This window comes from Astatotilapia calliptera, chromosome 14, assembly GCF_900246225.1.
Source record: "Astatotilapia calliptera chromosome 14, fAstCal1.2, whole genome shotgun sequence".
Taxonomy (NCBI): Eukaryota; Metazoa; Chordata; class Actinopteri; order Cichliformes; family Cichlidae; genus Astatotilapia; species Astatotilapia calliptera.
In genome coordinates, this window is record NC_039315.1 from 6,176,189 (window position 1) to 6,195,623 (window position 19,435).

At 41.3% G+C, this 19,435-nt stretch overlaps 2 protein-coding genes across 2 annotated transcripts; one reads left to right on the top strand and one right to left on the bottom strand.

Annotated features, from left to right (window-relative positions):
• The first annotated feature begins 634 nt into the window (after positions 1-634).
• spred3 (sprouty related EVH1 domain containing 3) lies at positions 635-7,390 on the top strand. Its single transcript, XM_026193341.1, has 6 exons — positions 635-1,006; positions 2,931-3,096; positions 3,255-3,423; positions 3,504-3,565; positions 3,693-3,851; positions 4,320-7,390. Exons 1-6 carry the CDS (start codon positions 996-998, stop codon positions 5,322-5,324), a joined length of 1,572 nt encoding a protein of 523 aa, XP_026049126.1. The 5' UTR covers positions 635-995; the 3' UTR covers positions 5,325-7,390.
• Positions 7,391-8,585: 1,195 nt separating this feature from the next.
• Positions 8,586-19,053, bottom strand: dhx34 (DEAH (Asp-Glu-Ala-His) box polypeptide 34). The gene is made up of 16 exons (XM_026193190.1): positions 18,009-19,053; positions 16,490-16,801; positions 15,844-16,098; positions 15,660-15,762; positions 15,173-15,390; positions 14,895-15,069; positions 14,421-14,614; positions 14,205-14,306; positions 13,851-14,111; positions 13,440-13,607; positions 13,199-13,304; positions 11,799-11,905; positions 10,932-11,201; positions 10,522-10,713; positions 9,151-9,295; positions 8,586-9,006 (listed from the first exon to the last, which is right to left on the bottom strand). Exons 1-16 carry the CDS (start codon positions 18,684-18,686, stop codon positions 8,870-8,872), a joined length of 3,423 nt encoding a protein of 1,140 aa, XP_026048975.1. The 5' UTR covers positions 18,687-19,053; the 3' UTR covers positions 8,586-8,869.
• Between the last annotated feature and the right edge of the window lie 382 nt (positions 19,054-19,435).

Below are 19,435 nucleotides of genomic sequence, written 5' to 3' on the forward strand. Positions count from 1 at the left end.
TAATTTTATTTTACCTGCATTTATTTCTCTTAGAAAACACTAGCGGTAAATATACGGCCTATATGAATAGCCGCAGTGAGGTAGTATACAGTATATTCGTTGTTTAAAAAGTAACAAAAATGGTCATAAAGTAAAAAGTCACCAGAGTGTATTGAAACACAGCGTTTAACCCCAAATGCCTTCACATTGGGGATGTACCATTTGCTAAGGTGAATTGCTGTCCATGGTGCTGAAACCTTTGTGGATTCGCCCAAACTATGGACCTTGTAGTGGACTAAATAGTATTTTTGCCCTGCTTTTGGTTGCATATAAACTGTATATATAAACAGTTAAAATGTAATTAATACAGACGCATATTACTGTGCCGGGCTTATACTTTAAAGGAACTATGCAGTCGGATTTTATTTTACCTGCATTTCATAGAATTTCATAGAATTTAGTTTTCTCCACAGTTATCACGGATCAACCAGAGGTCATTGATGGTTTTACCGAGCTTTTCATTCACCACCCACGTCACTGCATGTATCAGCAACTCGGTATCATTATCAGCCATTTAAAATCACATGGTGAAAAACCCTATAGGCTAGCTAAAGCCGCGATGCTGTCAATGATTAGTGTGGATGTGCTGGCACAGGGCAGGTAGAGTGAGAAAAGGAATAAGAGAGGGAGTGATTTGGAGCGAGAGAGAGAGAGAGAGAGAGAGAATGAGGGAGGGAGGGAGAGAGAGAAAGAGAGAGAGGGAGGATGCTGCCAGCGGAAAATGGCTGCTGCAACCTCAAGCCTATCCTGATACACCGAAACGACATCAAGGTGGAGAGAGAGAGCGAGAGCAAGAGAGAGAAAGATTAGGAAAATGAGAGCAGATGGAGAGAGAATGTGAGCGAGCCTGAGTGTTTCCTGAAAGGAGGATAAAAAGAGAGAGAGAGGGAGAGAGAGAGAGAGAGAGAGAGGAGACCCTGGGGTGGGCTGCTGCAAGCGGCGGGCAACACCGAGCCATGGAGGGCGAGTAAGTCCTTACATTTTCATTTTTAACATTGCACATATATATTCAATCGTCCGCCAAAAAAAAAAAAAAAAAAAAACCGGATAGGAAAGAACGCCACCACCCTCAGTGTTACACCAGTATCATGCACTGTTATCACATTCGGTGCTCTACAGTTTAGCAGGCTGCCGAGAATAAAAACACCATTACGTAGTTTTGAATCAACAGCATACACCCCATTTCCGATATATCCACGCCAAATTGTGATAAATGTCAAGCCACCTACATGTGGACCTGTGCTTTTTGGATGACTGGCACACGGCATGCACGCACAAAATTAACGAAATAACAACAATTATTGTACTGAGCAAACATCGGGTGCTATGCAGCAATTCAAAAACGAAATGCGTGGTTAGTGATTGGTAAAAACAAGCACGAAATCAGTCAGTGTGTAAAATGTATGGAGGGGGGAGGCGAAATATGGCGAGTTTGGGGCCAGCATCGCGTCATTCAAGACATGGCTACAGTAAAACGAGGGAGGGATGGAGGCGTTGTGATTTTTATCAACGTGTCTCGGGGTTTCATTATGATTTTTTAAAGCCAAACTTTATGAATGAAATGTGATTTTTCTCTCTCCCTCGCTCTCCCTCATTCTCACCCCTCCTCTCCTTCTTCCCTTTTCTAATCGGGCCCCCTCCCCCCATCTCTCGTTTCCTCTCCATCCTCTCACCCACTCGTTCGTTTTTTCCTTCTTCTTCTTCTTCTTCTTCTTCTTCTTCTTCTTCTTCTTCATCTTCTTCATCTTCATTCTTCCCTTTTCACACGCGATTGCATTGTATTTGGGCCTAAAACGTTTTTTGCGGCGAAATGTATAACGCGCAGTGCAGTGTCAAATCCAGTCTCGCTCCATCCCATTCATAAAAAAATATAACATAATATCGGGGTGTGTTAATGAGTGCGTGCAGCAGGGGCGGAATGGAGACAGGGAGCGTCTTAAGAAAAATAATTGCAACAATTAAAATTCAGTGTGCTTTGAAAAATGACAAAAAGATGCAGCTGTGCATGCATTACAAACACATGTCGAACTGCAGTGCTGAATTATTCAGCCGATTTGGCGAGAGCAGCTTCTTCTTCTTCTTCTTTTTGTAAGAATGCCGGGCCTCTGATGGCGATGGGTGCGTTCATTGATACGTCTATCTTGGAAACACTCATTCTTCCTCCCTCCTCCCATTTGGCCATTTCTCTCCTCCTCAACCTTGGCGTTCTTTCTATCAATTTGCTCCATAGCCCCTTAATTTTGAGCCCATATAGCTCACACTATAGCTTAACATTCTAGCTTTCAAACACTAGCAGCAGAAATGCTTAGGAAATGCTAACACCAAGCCAGACTGATACTTAAAATTAGATTTACCGGTCACATGAGTAATTGCCTTAGCTATGAGTTACTGTATGATATACCTTTGAGTGGTCATGTTGCATAGCCACGACTCATAGTCCAACTAAGCTGTCAGTTTTGTGGTTTTTGTGTGAATTTCTTTATGGAAACATGTGTGCTGGCATCAATCCTGACCCTGAAATCCTCACACTGTACTGAATTTTTGTGTTCTGAAAGTTGATCTGGCTTTACCTGTTTTCACTTGAATGACTGTGCATATCAGTTGCTGCAGGTATTTGTGCACATGTGTGTGCCAGTGTGTGTTTATTATTATAGTGCATACCAATAAGTTTATTCTGTTCATCTGGACTTAGAGCTTTTTAGTCTCAGGGTGAAGAGAAAAAGTCACTTGGATGAGTGACAAAGTCTTTCTCCCACTGAAAAGGCTACAGCCAGATGAAGAGAATAGACATTTTGGGATTTCCTAACCTGGATGATTGAGCATGCATCAAGACATTAGGATACACTGGTTAATCAGCCATGGCCTCGGCTCACTCTTGGTTTCCCTGACAGTGTGCGTGTTCGTGCGGTGGTGATGACACGTGATGACTCCAGTGGCGGTTGGGTGCCCCTTGGAGGTGGTGGCCTCAGTCATGTGGTCATATGTAAGGGGCGGAGTCATGATGGCAGGGGACGGAGGGAGTACATCATACGTGGAGAACGGCTGCGAGATCGAGCAGTGAGTGTGTGCGTGTGTTATGCCTGTCTTTGGTGACACGTTGCTTGTCAACACCATCCAAAGACTGTAGATATATGCTGTCTTAAAACTTAAGGAAGGACTAGATCTTAATTGGTTAACTAACTTCTTAAATTGTCTGGAATGATGTTTCTGTCTAGCCGGTGCTGGAGTGTGCAGTGCAAAAAGGGTTAGTGTACAACAAGGTGAACCCCATCTTCCATCACTGGCGAGTAGAGGATCGAAAGTTTGGCCTTACATTCCAGAGCCCTGCCGATGCCATCTCCTTTGAGAAAGGGCTTCAGACTGTCATAGACAAGCTCGACAGAGGTAGACATGAGCTGCGTATAAAATATGATTCATAGAAAATATGCAGGAAAACCTAAGTCATCTCTTTTTACGTTTACAAGGCTCTGACTCGCCCTCATCCTCCACGCCAGAAGAGGCCGACACTGAGGATGACGGACAAGCTGTGAGTAACCGAACAGGTCATTGTTTGACCACATATTGAATAAAATGGGTTTGTGTATTCTGTCACCTGACCCAAATGCAGTCATTGTTGATTTTTGATTTGCGGGGTGGCATGCAACCTCTATCAGTCTCATACAGGAAGTGAGTCGTCATCCAACAGCAGAAAGGAGATGCTTCCCAAACCCATCACCATAGTGACAAGCGAGTCATCGTCTACTTGCTTCGTGCGGTCGGAAGAGTTTAGTTTTGGATCCAGCCATGCTGTAACCACGCAAACACCTGCTCAGGTAGCACACCACCTCCTGCTCTAGCTGTAGTTTACTGACTAGACCATACCACTGCACTGAGAATAATGTGCACATCTTGATATGTGCATTTGTAACTGATTTTTCAGTTATTTGCACTTATTTGCAGTTATTTCTCGTCAATAAACACTTTAAAAGCTGAGTAATGATTTCTGCAGACAACCTAGAAAGAGGTTTGTGAGCTGTTTTAGATCCCCCCCCCCCCCCCCCCAAAAAAAAACCCCCATCAACTGTTTTGGTTGATTTTTCCCCCCTCTGTCCCCACTGTTAAGTCCATGCAAGTTTATTTGTTCTACATTGAGAATGCATAAAGTGAGATTTTAACAGGTGTGGCCTTTTCTATTTCTTGTGTATGGATGTGGGATATCTGAGAAATGAAAACCTTCTATAACCACTGCCATAGTACACAATGTTCCTGACTCACTCTGTAATCCTACACCCTCTCCACAGATCCACACCAGGTCGGGCCAGCACCAACTCTCACAAATGACGGCTGTGTTGAATCCCCCGGCGCCCCCGCCCCCACCTCCTGCTCCACCTACTCCTCCTGTAGGTCCCCCAGCCTCATCTCCCCTGTCCCCCCTCTCACCCACTATTTCATTGCTGGAGGAGGGAGACCTGCACAGTGTGGACCCTTGCAAAGACCTGTGGGGTTCTCGAGGTTATGAGGATTACAGACGGGCAGGGGCCACAAGGACTATGGTTGGGGGGCTGACTGGCGGTGTGGTTGTTGGTGGTGGAGGAAGCCTGCAGGACAAGTCAGAGCTGTGCGTGGTTCGCTTTGAGAAGGAGCTGGCGGGAGTGGGTTCGGCGGGCTGTGATGTGACTGTGAGCCTGGACAGTAAAGCCTCCCAGCGTTTATCCTCATCGTCACCCATCTGTATGTCCATGCCCAATGCTGTATCCGGCGTGTCCTCAGGTGCCGGTTCACCCCAGGAGACGGGTAAAGGCTCGCCGTCGCCCTGCTGCATCCACACATCGCTGGCCACTCCCCGGTCGCGGACTCGTAAGAGAGGAGGAGGGGCCAGTAGTAGTGGTGACCCAGGAGCAATCTCTCCCGATGATGACAGCCCGTGCCCTCAGGCTTCATCGTCATGCTCGTCTCGCTGTGTGTACTGCCGCTCTGTTTTCAGTGCTTCAGAGAATGGGCGGGGCCGATGCAGAGATGCCCCAGACCCGGCCCTGCACTGCCTGCGCCAGTGGACCTGTGTGTGGTGCGCAGAGAGTCTGCTCTACCACTGCATGTCGGACTCTGAGGGAGAGTTCTGGGAGCCTTGTTCATGTGATGACTCAATGGGGGGCCACCCGCATCCCCTCTGCTGTGCCCGCTGGTTGGCCCTCCTGGCCCTGTCTCTCTTTGTGCCCTGCATGTGCTGCTACCTGCCTTTGCGCGCCTGCCTGCGATGTGGGGAGAGGTGTGGCTGCTGTGGGGGAAAGCACAAGGCAGTCCGATGAAGCCAGGCTTTTGGGAGGGAGGGGTTTCCTGGACCGAGGGGGTTTGGGTATTGAGAGAAGAGAGCATCCGTTAGGACGCAGAAGGTTGGCCCTAAATAGGAACAGTGCTCTCAGTAGACCCAGACCTCTGGCCCGCCAAAGCCCAACAGCCTTCCGCTGCATTCGGCTCTTTCTCTTTTCAACCTGGGGCCTTCCTCACTGGTCCATGCCTGCTGTAGGTGCATTGCACTCAGACCAGGCTCTGTGGGAGTTATAGTGGATTTATTGAGGAGTGGCTGATCTAGAGTTAGCTGTCAGTGACTTTATCACAGAAAGAAGGTGGCAGAGGCAACAGTGAAGTGTACACTGTTTCAAATGTCCGTTTTTTTTTAATTTAGAAAGGAAAAAAAACTCAAAAAACAAAAGATGTTTATATATATGATTGTTATAATTTTAATTGGTATATTTTATTAAATGTAAAACATATTGACAGAATCCCCAAATGGCACACACATTCACGTACTCACAAACATGAGATCTTGGGGAAGTTATTTGTTCCATGTTGGCCTGTTTATCAGTCAGATGAACAGATGTCACCCTTTACCTCTAATTTTACCTCAGATGTTACTAAAAACAAGGAAAGAAAAAAAGGAGAGATGTTTGGTGTGAATGAGCACATGGTGCATGCAGTCTTCAAGAGAGTACAAGCATCTGAGACCACTAGTGTTGTCCTTTGATTATACCGCATTATACCACAATGGGAGAAAGGTTATCAAATGCAAAGAGACAATTATTGTTAAGGGAAGTTGCAATGATGACCACCAAGACTTAAAAGTCATAACATGATTCATAATGATCCTTTGTAACCAAACACATGGTTACTTTTTTGTTTCCAAAAAGAAAAAAGGAGAATATGTGTCTAGCATTCAGCACCCTCACATTTGCACATACATGTATTTTTCCCATATTCCCAAGTATTTTCAATATATATCATAGAAATCCTCATATCCCACCACTGTACTTGTTGAATCAGTCAAGGTGCTTACAACTGAGGCCTCTGAGCGAGTCTATTCTACCTAATGTACACAGTGACTGCACTGTCCCCAAAGAAAAACAAAACAGGACCCCATGGTAACCAATCTGTTGATGTGTCTCGGCCTCTGTGTGAGACACCACCAAAAATTTAAGTGCAATGAACAATGTTTCAAAATTTATTTTTGTACTGGTTAGTCATGTTAGTATACACTAAGCAGTAATGGAAAAGTGTTGAAACTGAATACTGTAGTGTGTTGCTGTGCTCAACATCAAGCATAACAGAAAAACAGGAACACAAAGTTGTCTTTGAGCAGCAGCACGTAGCTCGCAGGTGCGACATTCGAACGCGTCTGCTGCAGACTGTTGACGCTGTGATTAGAAAAAGACACATTAACTTGAAAACACTGAACGAAACAGGCGATGCGGTTTTTATATTGCTTTAAGTGGAAGGTCAAAAAAGCTGCTATTTTTACGCTATTCTATTCAAACGTTCCCACTGCCTGTTGTCAACTGGAGTGGTTGCGTGATTTAGAAACAAAGCTCCAAGTTTCTGTTCCACCCAGGGTGCGGAAGATTTTGTAAATTTAAAGCTGGCATTAAAGATGAATTTGCCCTGAGACATTTTTAAAAATGTTGCTGGTGATGTACCTTGCATTTCTATGTTTTATTTTGCTGATTGGCAGGATACATTTCTACTTCCAGTTAATAACCAGTTAAAGGTGCATTAATAGTTCATTTAGACCAAGAAATGGACAAAAAAAATCCTTTCATTTTTGTAGGAATTCCTTAGAATACAGGTACAGGGATATTTGTTTACAGTATGTCTTTTTGTTTCACCTTACAAATTGCCACATTGCATAAAAGCACACCAGTTCCACTATAGAAAGGTGCGTCACTTCCAAAATTAAATACAACAAGAAAATTTGGGCTTTTTCTGTTAAGTGAAAAAACTTAAATAAGGCCATAATGGTTATATAATATGTATTAAATGCAATAAGCTTTAAGTCATTAAAAAAAATCATCACAAAGTAAAAAAAGTTGATTGTTGTTGATTTTGCAGCTTTAAAAAAAACAAAAGTCAACAAATTTAAATAACACATGGAATGTACTGAGAATCCCAGAAAGGTAATACAAGTGTAAGTGATGGATATACCTTTTTTTGTATAAGGAAACCAGTGCTGACCGAGTTTCGTTGTCTCAAATGCAGCATCACCTGGGTGGACTTTAAATTATGGCAGAATGAACCTTTCAGAAGCTTCACCATGTTATTTACATTTTAAGTTTAGCCAAGAATTTTTATCCAAAGTGACTTAAAGTGAGTGAAGAGACAGTAGGGTTCAGAGTCAGGACATGCAACTGCTGATGAACACAAGCCTCGATCTCTTGGTTATGGGACATTGTCTTTACTACTAGGCCAGCCTGCCAACATTGTTGGTCCTCTTAATTTTTTAATTTTTTTAAAGACGCCCTGTCACAACGGCAGGAAATCCAAACCCAGTCACAAGACTGCCATCCCCTGATTCAAAACCTTTGTCTTTCTCTCTCACACACACACACACTCACACACACTCTCTCCACAAATCTGATAGATCCTCACACACAGACACACGTGTTCACTCGATGGTGCAGAACTAGTAAAGCCATTGCACACAGTTTGCTGCTTCTGGTTCAGAAATGGTGTTAGAGTACAGTACTGACAGTCATGCGATCACAATTGCAGGCCCCATTCTTACATCTTAATAAATGTGCCTTTTGATTTGAGTAATCAATAACTTATGATTTCTAAGTAACTCTGTATTAAGTACTATTTCCTTTTTTGATTATTAATTTCTGCCAATGTGCATATTTTCAAATGTACGTATTTATTAGTTTCAAAGTAATTAATGAGATATTACCTGTTTATTTATTTATTGAGATATTTATTCTGATTCTTTATTTTTTTGAGACAGGTTTTTATCTTCTGTGCTGTCTTACTTCTGACTTTGTGCCAATGTGCTGCTTTGAGGTGTTACATATCGTGGGTTTGTATCATTATTAAACCCTCACTCTATATTTTAAAAGCGTTTTCTTCTTTCTCATGTGTGCATGTATAAAACTCACTGTGCCGTTTCCCAAACACTGGTTCAAATTGCTTTATAACTGTTCCATAGAGCTGTGGAAGGAATCTTTTTTTTTTTTTTTAAAGAAAAAAGCCTATAAATGTATTCTTTTGTTAAACACACATTTATTTCTTGCCTTTGATTATTACTCAAATATTTATATTATATTTTGTAAAAAAAAAAAAAAAAATTAAGGAGACTAGTTTTCTAAATCTGCATCTCTCCTACAGGAACAGGACTTTACAGTAAGCTACAACAGAATATAACAAGTGACCACTAGAGGGCAGGAACATTGCCTTAAAAAAAGATCCACAAGTATTAAAAAGGGAGGAAGAAGACACAAATTTTCCATTAAAATAAAAACAAAACAACACCCCCCACAACCACCACCAAAACTGTGATTAGCTGTTATCCTTTGGATGCTGGGGTCCATTACTTTGCAGAATACATGTGCTGCCTTTTATGTTTGAGGATCTCAGTGGAGGTGAGGGTCAGTTCTTGATTGCACACATCACAGTGATAAACTCTGGTAAGGCTTGATGAAGAGCTTGCTTTTCCACCCTCTGGCTCTGAAATAAAATACAAAATAAAAACACACACAGTTGGCAAACGCACGCACACTTCGTATCAAATTCTTTAGCTCTTCTAAAATAAAGTATGTGGCCTAACGCTTAATGTGTTAAACCAATCAGAGTACAAAAGAAATTCCTGACCTTCCTCAGGCTGCTGCTGTTCTCCAGCCGGCCTGCAGGAAGCTTCATGATGCATTCTTTCCAGTGGAGTTAGAGGCATGTACAGGTCACAGTTGGGACAGCTCCAGAAAGTACGTAAGCACTCACTGTAGAGGTCTTTTGAATCCTGCGAATCATAATTTAGAAATACTAAAATAATGCGTAGATTTAATAAGACAAGCTGCGCGGTTTCATTCCAAAATGATCTGTTTTCATGCATGAACAAAATACTCGAGACATTAAACCTAGAACTGACCATCTATTGTTTTAATTTTTAATTGTATTTTTTCATTATAACTTGGTTGAGGAAATGGCACGTTATAATCCATATACAGCCAAACTGCAGGTCTTTAACTATTTTTTGTCTGATGTCTCTGTTGATGCAGTTAGGTTAAAATCCTGGTTCTTACGTACACTCTGCATCGATATGAATAACATTGAGAGGGACAGTCTAGTATATAACAGTAATTTTGAGGGTCATTGTCTAAAAAGTTATGGATTCCACGTACAAGGTAAAAGTATTTCAAAAAAATGCATTTTGTCACTTGTATTACTTTGGAAGAGATTAAATTTCTGGCATAGCTTTTGATTTTGGAGGTTGATAAGTGAAACAATATATAAAGAACTCTCAAATAACTTTTTAAAAACCCCAGACAAACTTACAGTCATGAAAAAGAAATTTCCAATGTCTTTCATTTCTGTGGTTTCAAATATCAGGACATATTAAAAAAAAAAATCACCTGGTCCTAACTATATTCTTTCTCATGAGAGGTTTAAGCATAGCCCCTTAAGGTCCTGCCAGCATTTCAAGTGGGCTGAGGTCTGAACTTTGGCAGGGCTATTCCAGCACCTTGATTCTTTTCTTATTCAGCCAGTCTGCTGTAGATGATCAGTTAGCCAAGCTTTAGCTGTCAGATAGATGGCGTCACATCTGACTCCAGTATACTTTGTTATACACAGGAAGACTCCAGACCAGCAAACATCCAAACCTACTTTAACACAGGTGGTCACACTTGCAGATGTTCAATTAATCAAGTGCATTTGATTAACAACTGGCTGCTACTTTCCATCTTAATTCACATGAAAGCAATTTGGGTAATTATTACTTTTATTATATTTATATATATGTTTCATTTTCTTAATTTTGGGATGTTTTTAGGATGTTTTAGAGACCAGATGATTTTTTTAAATTATGTTCTGATATGTAAAACTCTAGAATTGTCCTTCTTTCAACTTCCATTGCTATATAGGGAATGTAATATGTAAATACAGCCCTAAGAGCTGAAACAATAATTTCTTTGAAACTTTAACTCAATGCATTTCTGAATTGCTGCTGTTTTTAGACAAACTCACAGCCAGACAGTTGTAGGTGAAAAAGTTGGTGACACGTAGGCCTCCTTTAATGGGGTCTGGCTTGGCCTCGGCTCCTGGAAACAGCGGGTTTAAATCTCCAGCTTTAGTGTTCGACGACACAGACTCAGACTGAGGACCAATGTACAGGTTCTGGGTCTGGAAAGCTGAGAGTCGCCGAAGGCTATAAGTGACCTGTCAGGGAAAGTAAAAAATACACAAAAAAACATTTTGACTATTAACGTATTGGTCTTATGTACATTGTTTACATTTTATCAGCTGTTTAGTGATGTGTTAAATTGTTTCTGGAACAAATGGGCGATTCTTCTAACTTTATCGTTCTGCTTCTCTGTGTTCTAGGATCATCAAGTGATGGCCATTATACAGTAACAACCAAGCTGGCACATCAGTACCTCAGTGTAGAGCAGAAAGCGGACCAGGCTTTCACTCAGCTTTTGCACAACTCTGCGGGACACCCCCTGCCCGACTGCTGCTCCCCCTGTTGAGTTCTGTCCCAGCTGGGCCTGCAGCAGGCGCTCCCACTCAGCCCTGAGAGTAAGCGCTGTGGACAGCACCTTCAGAGCCTCCTCTGGCTCCTTCAGCTCCAACTCCAGCCAGCCGTCCACCACTAGTCGCGCACAGTCAGCGTTAGTGTCCACTGAGTTTGCTACCAGCAGCAGCGCCTGGTGAACAAATTAGAAATGATTAATACATCATATATGAACTGGCAAAAACTGGAAGTAATGGAAGAGACGATGAAATAAAACCATAACCTGACACAGAATCCCCCAAAAAGTTTTCTTTCCCACAGCCATTATTCATCCGTATATTCTGATGTTCCTCTCTTTATTAAACCTGCACACTGACAACATTGTGCCACAGTTCTTGCTACTTAATATGTTACTAAGTGAAAAAAATAAACTAAACTGGAAGAAAGGAATACACCGTCCAGTTTAATTTACTGTCCCATGTGTGGTGCGTACCCAAATAGCACATCGTAATACAAAGAGAATTCCATGTAATCCAGGTTAGTTTAATTTAAAGCATGCAACTTGGTGCAACACTGGAGCGAGTGCATTAATGGATTTCAAGAAAATATTACTATGTTAAGTATTTGTCCTACTCTGAATCGGTAATAGCATCGAACTGGATTCGTTTTGTTTACATTCACAATATCAGGTGTCTTTAAGATAATACAGAGCATTATTATCCAACATGTTTTTTTGTTTAAATGTAGTGGTTTGTGGAGGAAATAGGGATATCCCACATCAGGTACTAACTTGTAGCGCTGGAACCCGCACACAGTTTGACAAATAGGGTTTGTTGGTCTCCAACAGAGTGACGAAGGCTAACAGCTGGTGTTTGGTGCTGTCTCTCCTATCAGGCCCTGCAGGCAGGAAACACAGATGACATGTGAGATATTCAATAGAAGATCAAAGGTAAACTCAGTGATCAGAGGGCGGAAAAAGAGAGATTTTGTTTAACTGGAAACAAATGAAAGCACTGCTGACCCTTTATTGCCTTGAGCAGGTTACGGTTTCTCTTTGTCATATAAAGTTGGACTTTATATGACAGGAAATGTGGTTTCATATAATAAATCAGATTAGTGAAGATGTTGTTTTTGCTAGTTTTAAAGTAACCTTGAAAAAGAAATGCTCCTCCTTGGTATCTGATTGAGAATTTAGGCTGTGAAATGTAAAATTGTTTAGGAAAATCTGTGAAATGCTGTGTTTAAATATCTTAAAATATAATTCTGACCAGATTAACCCACCAATGTAAAAGCATTATCTAATTACAAGCCAAATTTGTACAAATATCAAAAATACTTTTATTTACAATCCAATCTAATTTGTCAAAGAAAAATTCAAAATATCAGAATCAACCAAGCATCTAAGCGTGAACTGATGGTCAAAGAGAATCAAACAAATACAAATACAGTGACTCTTTTTATGAGGGACAGATTAAGATTTTTACAAATTAGACATCACATAGAGGTGGTAACTCTTTGGATAAGACGTAGTCTGTTGTTCCGAGGATCTTTATAAAAGCTTATAAATCAATGCCAAGGTTTAGATGTTTTCCTAAATGATACAGTGGATTAACAGAATGAAAGAAGAAGGCATAATACGCATAAAGGAAAATTAGAAAAAGAGGGAATTTCATACTGTAGCTGAAAACATGGGGAAAATTAAATACATAACAATGAAAAAGTATATTAACTCTGTCTTGGAGAGAGTTTCGATGAAAGAACGTGATGAGATTCTTCACCTGCACAAAGCAGTTTTTGAAATTTCTCGAGGAAATTGTTGCTGGAGGGGTTTTATTCCCCCATTTTTTTGGTGTTGTACACTACTACAGCAATACTGGTGTAAGGTGTAAGACGAGCATGGAATAAATATCCAATGTAAAAGTGCCCCTTTCTGTTAAGGTTTGAGACTAGATATATTAGAAGAATGAAATAAAAATAAATATTTGTTCAGTATTTTCTGATAGCCAGTAAGAAAGCTCTTATAAGAAAAAGGTTAGCATCAGTCTCAACAGAGAAAGGAAGGTGAAAGTTTGTACACTGTTGGGAACTTTGGACAAGAGGTATCATCAGATCAACTGTGTAACGGCTTTTATTTTACATCTTCTGTACAAAAAATAAAATAAAAAATAAGAATGTGAAGGTAGGTTGTACCCATTTCTCCAGTGTCACCCTCAGGCACCTGTAACACTTCTGGGTCACTGGCAAACACACTGGTTGGGTGAATCACCACTCCTTGCTTATTCCTTGTGTGAAACACCTACACAACATAAGATCACAAAATGGAAGTTTCATTTTTCTCCTTACTTAATTTTTTTCAGTCACCATAGAAATAATCAGATTACTGTATATTCATACGTTATAAAAGGAAATTCAGTGTAGAAGGAAGCCTGACCTGGTCAGAGTCTTTGCGGGTGGAGTTGTGTTCATCGGGCAGTGCCAGCTGAGGGTACAGGCCTCTGCAAAGCAGGAGCTTGAGCAAAGCCTGCTGGTGTGAGGACAAGTCCTGACTGACAGCCTCCTGCAGCTCTGACACATTATGCCGTAACTTGAACTTCACCTCCTATTGCAAACCAAACAGCACCATGGGAAAAAAAAATATTAATAATAACAAAACTGACTTCAGCTTTTCACCAGAGCCTGCTATACTTGCTGCTTTATTTGAAAGTTGAACTTACTAGTTTGAAAAACAGGAATAGATCATATTTTTAATAAAAACTAGGCAAAACAAAACTTGGGATGGGATGTGATAAAATTAAGAACAAGTTTATAGTGATATTTTTTTCTGTTACATCTTCTAAGATACCTGTATGTCCAAGTTCTGTCCAGACCCCTCCTTGTTCCTCTTAGACCTTCCTGTTTCCTCTGTGTCTGATCCTGAAGAGTCTCCTTCCTGACCCTCCTCCAGCCTCAGGACTTTACGTTTGCTTCCCTCCTGCTGTTCATGATCTCTCTTCAGCTGATGCAGCTTTCTTCTCTCAGTTAGCCTCTCCCTGCGTTGCACACGGTCACCACCAGAGGGAGTGCTATCTTCTGATTCCAGCAGGCTGTGGCTCCTCAGCAAGTCCTAATAATGAGAGGGATTTCAATACTCGTTGTCAATCGCTAAAAAGCCTGAAAATGTTTTATGAATGTATGAAATGCTTTGTGAGGAGCCTGCCTTGAACTGTCTGCGTAGGTTCACCATCTCATACAGCCGCTGCTCCTCCAAGCCTCTCCTTCTGCACCATTTTCTTGATCCACCACCTCTCTCCCCTTTTACCTGTTTTCGAAATCAGTTTTGCGTCCAGTGAAGACCATTTTATGACCTAACTGCTCCAGTGTTGATTCTCATAATATTAAACATCCAACACAACATGATGCTTGTTTTACTGACCTCCACCCAGGCATTGAAAGTGTTGAGGAGGGTAAAGGGGTCTCCTTGGTTGCTATGCAGGGGCTGCCGGGCAGTGGCACAATCTGGATTGTGCTGTGAACTACGGAGGAAAGGTGACTGAACGCTGAGGGCTGCTGCCACCGTCAGCACGGGCTCCACCAAGTTAAACAAACAGCCCAGCACCAGCATCTTCCCTAAACAGACACAAACATGCTTAACCTGAATCCAGCTGATGGATGATCACAAGACCACCACTGTGTCACTGTCAATCCATGTGAAACTTTGTATAATTACTTTTTAATGAAAGAAAAGCCTTAAATTATGTATATTACGTATTTTAACGTTTTAAAAACGTTCTTGTTATTTCTTCCACTTTATTTCACTCTCTTGCAAGCATCCTAATAGTGACTTAGGAAAAAACAAAAACAAACAAACAAACAAACTCCAACATGGTTCTGCTGTATGAAATCTTACCTATGACCACATCAACGGGAAGCTGTGCCAGCAAACTACCAATAGACGTCAGTTCACCACGACTGTCTAGCGCCCCCTGTTCCTTTAGATAAAAAACAGCATTCTGGATACTTGCAGCCGGGGGTGGATCAATAAAAACAAAGGAGAGTGGATCTCCAAGAGACATGCTCTTCATCTGCAAGAACAGAAATGAATAGATGAAGTTAAAACTTATGCAGAAGAGTTTAAAAAAAATCTATTACTATTCTACTAACCTGCTATTCACAGAATCTTATTACCTGAAGAATGAGGGAGTCCAGAGCAACTCTGTGGATTTCAGGCACAGGATAAGGTGCGAAAGCATTGTAGTCAGACTCTGAGTAGAGCCGGTAGCAAACGCCCGGACCCGTACGACCAGCTCGACCTTTTCTCTGCTCAGAGCTGGCTCGGCTGATCCAGAACTCTTGTAGGCGTTGCATCTTGGCTTTAGGGTCAAAACTCATTTCTTTCACCTTTCCTATAAAGCAACAACAATTTTTATAGTTGCCGTTCTACTTTTAAGTAGTGCATTATTTTGCTGTCGTTAACACTATAGCATTCTCTATTTTAAAAAGCTAAACAAGAAAATGTAGCTTTGCACATTCAACTTCTCTGAAGCCTTTTACTGTACGTCCTCATTTAATTACGTTTTGTCATTTAAAACAAAGCTTTGCTGCAAAATTTAAATTTCAAGGATGGACCATCAAACTCTAGGGGGTGAGAATAAATGTACCACTCGTTCCATACCTGAATCAACAACAAAGCGCACTCCATCTATTGTGACTGATGTCTCTGCAATATTGGTAGAGATGATGCACTTTCTCACCCCAGGAGGAGCAATATCAAACACCTGAAGAGTAACACAGTAACAGAGGCACAATTAGAATTAGAAAATCGTAACTCTAAATAACAGCTTAAAAGCTGACTGTACCTTATCCTGCTGAGCAATTGAGAGGGTGCTGTGCAGTGTTAAGATTATCCAGCGACGTGTGTGTGTGGCATAAATCTGACAGGCCTCCTGGATGGTGGAGATCTCTGCCACACCGCTAAGAAAGAGCAGCAGGTCACCACGCTCCTCTGGGGGGTAACGCTGATCGATGCCCTGCAGGATGCGCAGATACGGTCTAGGATCCAGTTTCTCAGACTTTGAGGACTGCTCCTCAGGAGGAATGGGCTGGTAAATAACCTAAGTACCATGCCAGAGGGGAAAAACAGGACATTAAACAAAAACAACTCTCAGACATGTCTGCTACTTTGATACAAAATTTTACCATTTAAATTTGTAAATAGAAACCAACATCTAGACTACCAAAATTTGCATTGTGCACTTAAAACAAATACAGCAAATACAATCATTTTTTAAAAAGTGGCTTTCTTAAAACTTCAATCATTTGACTCGTTGTTTGCATTTTATCCTAAATTACAAATATATATATAAAGAATGAAAATGTTTTGGGCCAGTATCTTTCCAGTGCATGTTTTTTGCCTACTAGATGCAAGAGGCAAAGTTTTAAAAATCACATCATCTTGAGTAAAATGCATATTTACACCTGTGTTTAGGGTTTGCCTCTGGTTACCTGAATAGGAAACAGCCTGCCTGGGACCTGCAGTACAGGAGCACCGCTGAAATAGTTAGAGAACAGTTTGATGTTGATGGTGGCTGACATGAGGATGAGACGTAGGTCTGGGCGGTCAGCCAGCAGAGAACGCAGGACCCCGAGAAGAAAGTCACAATGGAGGTGTCTCTCATGGACCTCGTCAACAATCACAACCTGGTACCGAGCCAGCGTACTGTCCTGCTGGATCTGTCGAAGCAGCAGCCCCTCTGTAAGGAACAGCAGCTTGGTTGCTGCGGTTCGACTTGTCTCAAAGCGGATCTGGTACCCCACCTGAAAAAGACCAATAACATTTGTGAGCTCCAAGAAACTGAAAAATATCATATATTTAATGCAGTTATAATGAAGTCAGTGTTTTAAGCAAATTTCTATAATATATTTCACTAAATTAAATATGGATTTTATTCTACTTGCTGTAGTTATCCTCATCTAGCCGGAAAATAATACAGTTGGGTGAATAAGTATTTGATCCTCATCTGAATTAGTCAGTTTGCTCACTTATAAAGAAGCAAACAGCCTCTAACTTTTATGGTAGTTTCATTTTAATAGAGCAAGACAGAATATCAACCAATAATCAGGAACAAAAAACAGTCCATAAAAATTTTAAATTCATTTGCATGTTACTGAGTGAAATAACGATTTGATTCCCTACAAAGCCGGCAGAATTCTGGCTTCCACAGATTGGCTGTGTATCCACGTAACAAACAATTTACAATCAATAAATCAATTACAGATACTTCTGCTTTCTGAGTTATGTATATAAAGCATACCTGTCCACAGAATCAGTTTCTTTCATTTCAACCTCTATCAAAGGATGTCAGGGAATCAGTTTTGAGATGCCAAGCAGCAGCCAAGAAACTTAAAGAATTTAGAGATTTATGTAAAGACAAGAGGGCCAAAATCCCCCCTGAGATGTGTGCAAACCTGGTGACCAACTACAATGTCTTACCATCATGCGTGCCCACAAGGGTCAGGGTACTAAGTCATGTTTTACTTGGGGATCAAACACTTATTTCACTCAGTGGCATGCAAATCAATTTATAACTTTTATCTAAAATGGTGGAGGGTTTTTTTTTAGTCTGTTTTTAAGATTTTTGGTTAATATTATGTGTATCTCCATTAAAATAAAACTAGCGGTAGTATAAAAATGAGAGACCATTCATTTCTTTGGACGTAGGCAAACTTACAAACTCAGCAAGGGATCAAATAACTATTTACTCCACCATATGTTAAAATTGTATTTATTCTGCTCAAATATTGATTATATTCTTTTTCTATTTCCTTTTTCCCCTCCTTTTAGTTAACCGATGAGCAAAATTCCAGCTGATATTTTTTCGGTCAACAGATGGACCCGAATTATAAAGTAAGTTTTTAGAGTTTCCTAAAGTTTCCATAAAGTCATTTTACTTTGTACTTTTAACTGTTTTGGATAAAAGGTTGGGATTGAATTCAACAAATGTAACAATCTGTCCTGACAAACCTTTGATCCATACTGATTGAGGCTCTCAAAGCTGACTCTCTTTGCGAGGGATATACAGGCAATGCGCCGAGGCTGGGTGCAGGCGATGTTATTGAAGCCAGCAGAGAGAAGGTACTGAGGGACTTGGGTTGATTTTCCACAGCCCGTGTCCCCTGCCACTACAACCACTGGGTGAAGTCGCACCAGCTCCACTATCCGATCCCGGTACTGGAAGATGGGCAGGTTCTTCTGCTCCCGGCGAAGTTTGGCAATTTTTCCAAAACTCTGTTTCTGGCTAAAATCCAGGAAATGCAGGAGCGCTAGGCGGCAGTCGGAGACCTGTTGAGCCCCTGGTCCGGAGGACCTCTGTCTGCTTCTATGCTCTGATTTTCCCATGCGCTCCTCGATGTCCCTGGTGCACACAGATACGTTAATCCGGTAGCGAGCATCGTACTCTTTGGGAAGGCCAAGATCCACCTTGCCCCTGTCCCTCCCTTTGTCTTTGTCCTCCTTTCTGATTTCCGCGCCTGACATGTCTCTCTTCGTTTTAAACCTCTGGAAGCGCTCAAAGAAAGCCCAGAACTCTTTATGTTCAGAGCTGCCAACCTGGATGTAGTCATGCTCCCGGAAAAAGATTTCGTCCAGCTGGGCTCGGCATTGCGAGCTGCCCCAGTCCCAACTCCTCTTCTCTGAAGCCATAGCGTTACTAGCAAAAAACAGCGTTACTTACCTCCACCAGAATTAAGCAGGAGGCGGGTTAACCCCCCCATATAATACACAACTTCCACATGTACTCGCCTTTCCAGGCTCGTAGCAGCCTTATGTTACATCTATACTAGATAAACTAGAGAGCGCATTTCAAACCCTAAAGGTTTACATTTGCCTGAATGACACGAATCTTTAATACTGCTTTAAAATGCTAAATACAGACAACTGTATATTAAAAAATAAAAGCCGGTGGGAAAACTGGAAAGTCTAAATAGGGGACAATAATACGGGTGGACAACTTCCGTTCCATCCTTTAAAATCTTCCGATCTTCCGGTGAAAGCCAGCGTTTAAAAAAAGAAATGGTGATTTGAAGAGATGTCACGCCCTAAACCTGCTCCTCACATGATTAATTTGAATTTGCCTTTGTCCATGGTAGAATGATCGTAAAGTATATCTTTAATTACTAAAAAAAAAAAAAAAGAAAAAAAAAGGGGGGGACAAGAATTGGGTGGACAATTATTTGAGATTTCCGCAAATCCACAAAGGGTCAAATATATACTTACACCCCCACTATTAGTTGTAAACATGTTCCTTTGCAAGTTGCACCTCAACCAGATCATTTTGGTACCCATCAACAAACTTCTAGTATCATTCTGGCACCCTTATGCTACAAAATTTGGTGTTCTTATGTTTGAAAGCTTCACCTTTACTCCACCTCTTGTCAATGCGGCTTAATAAT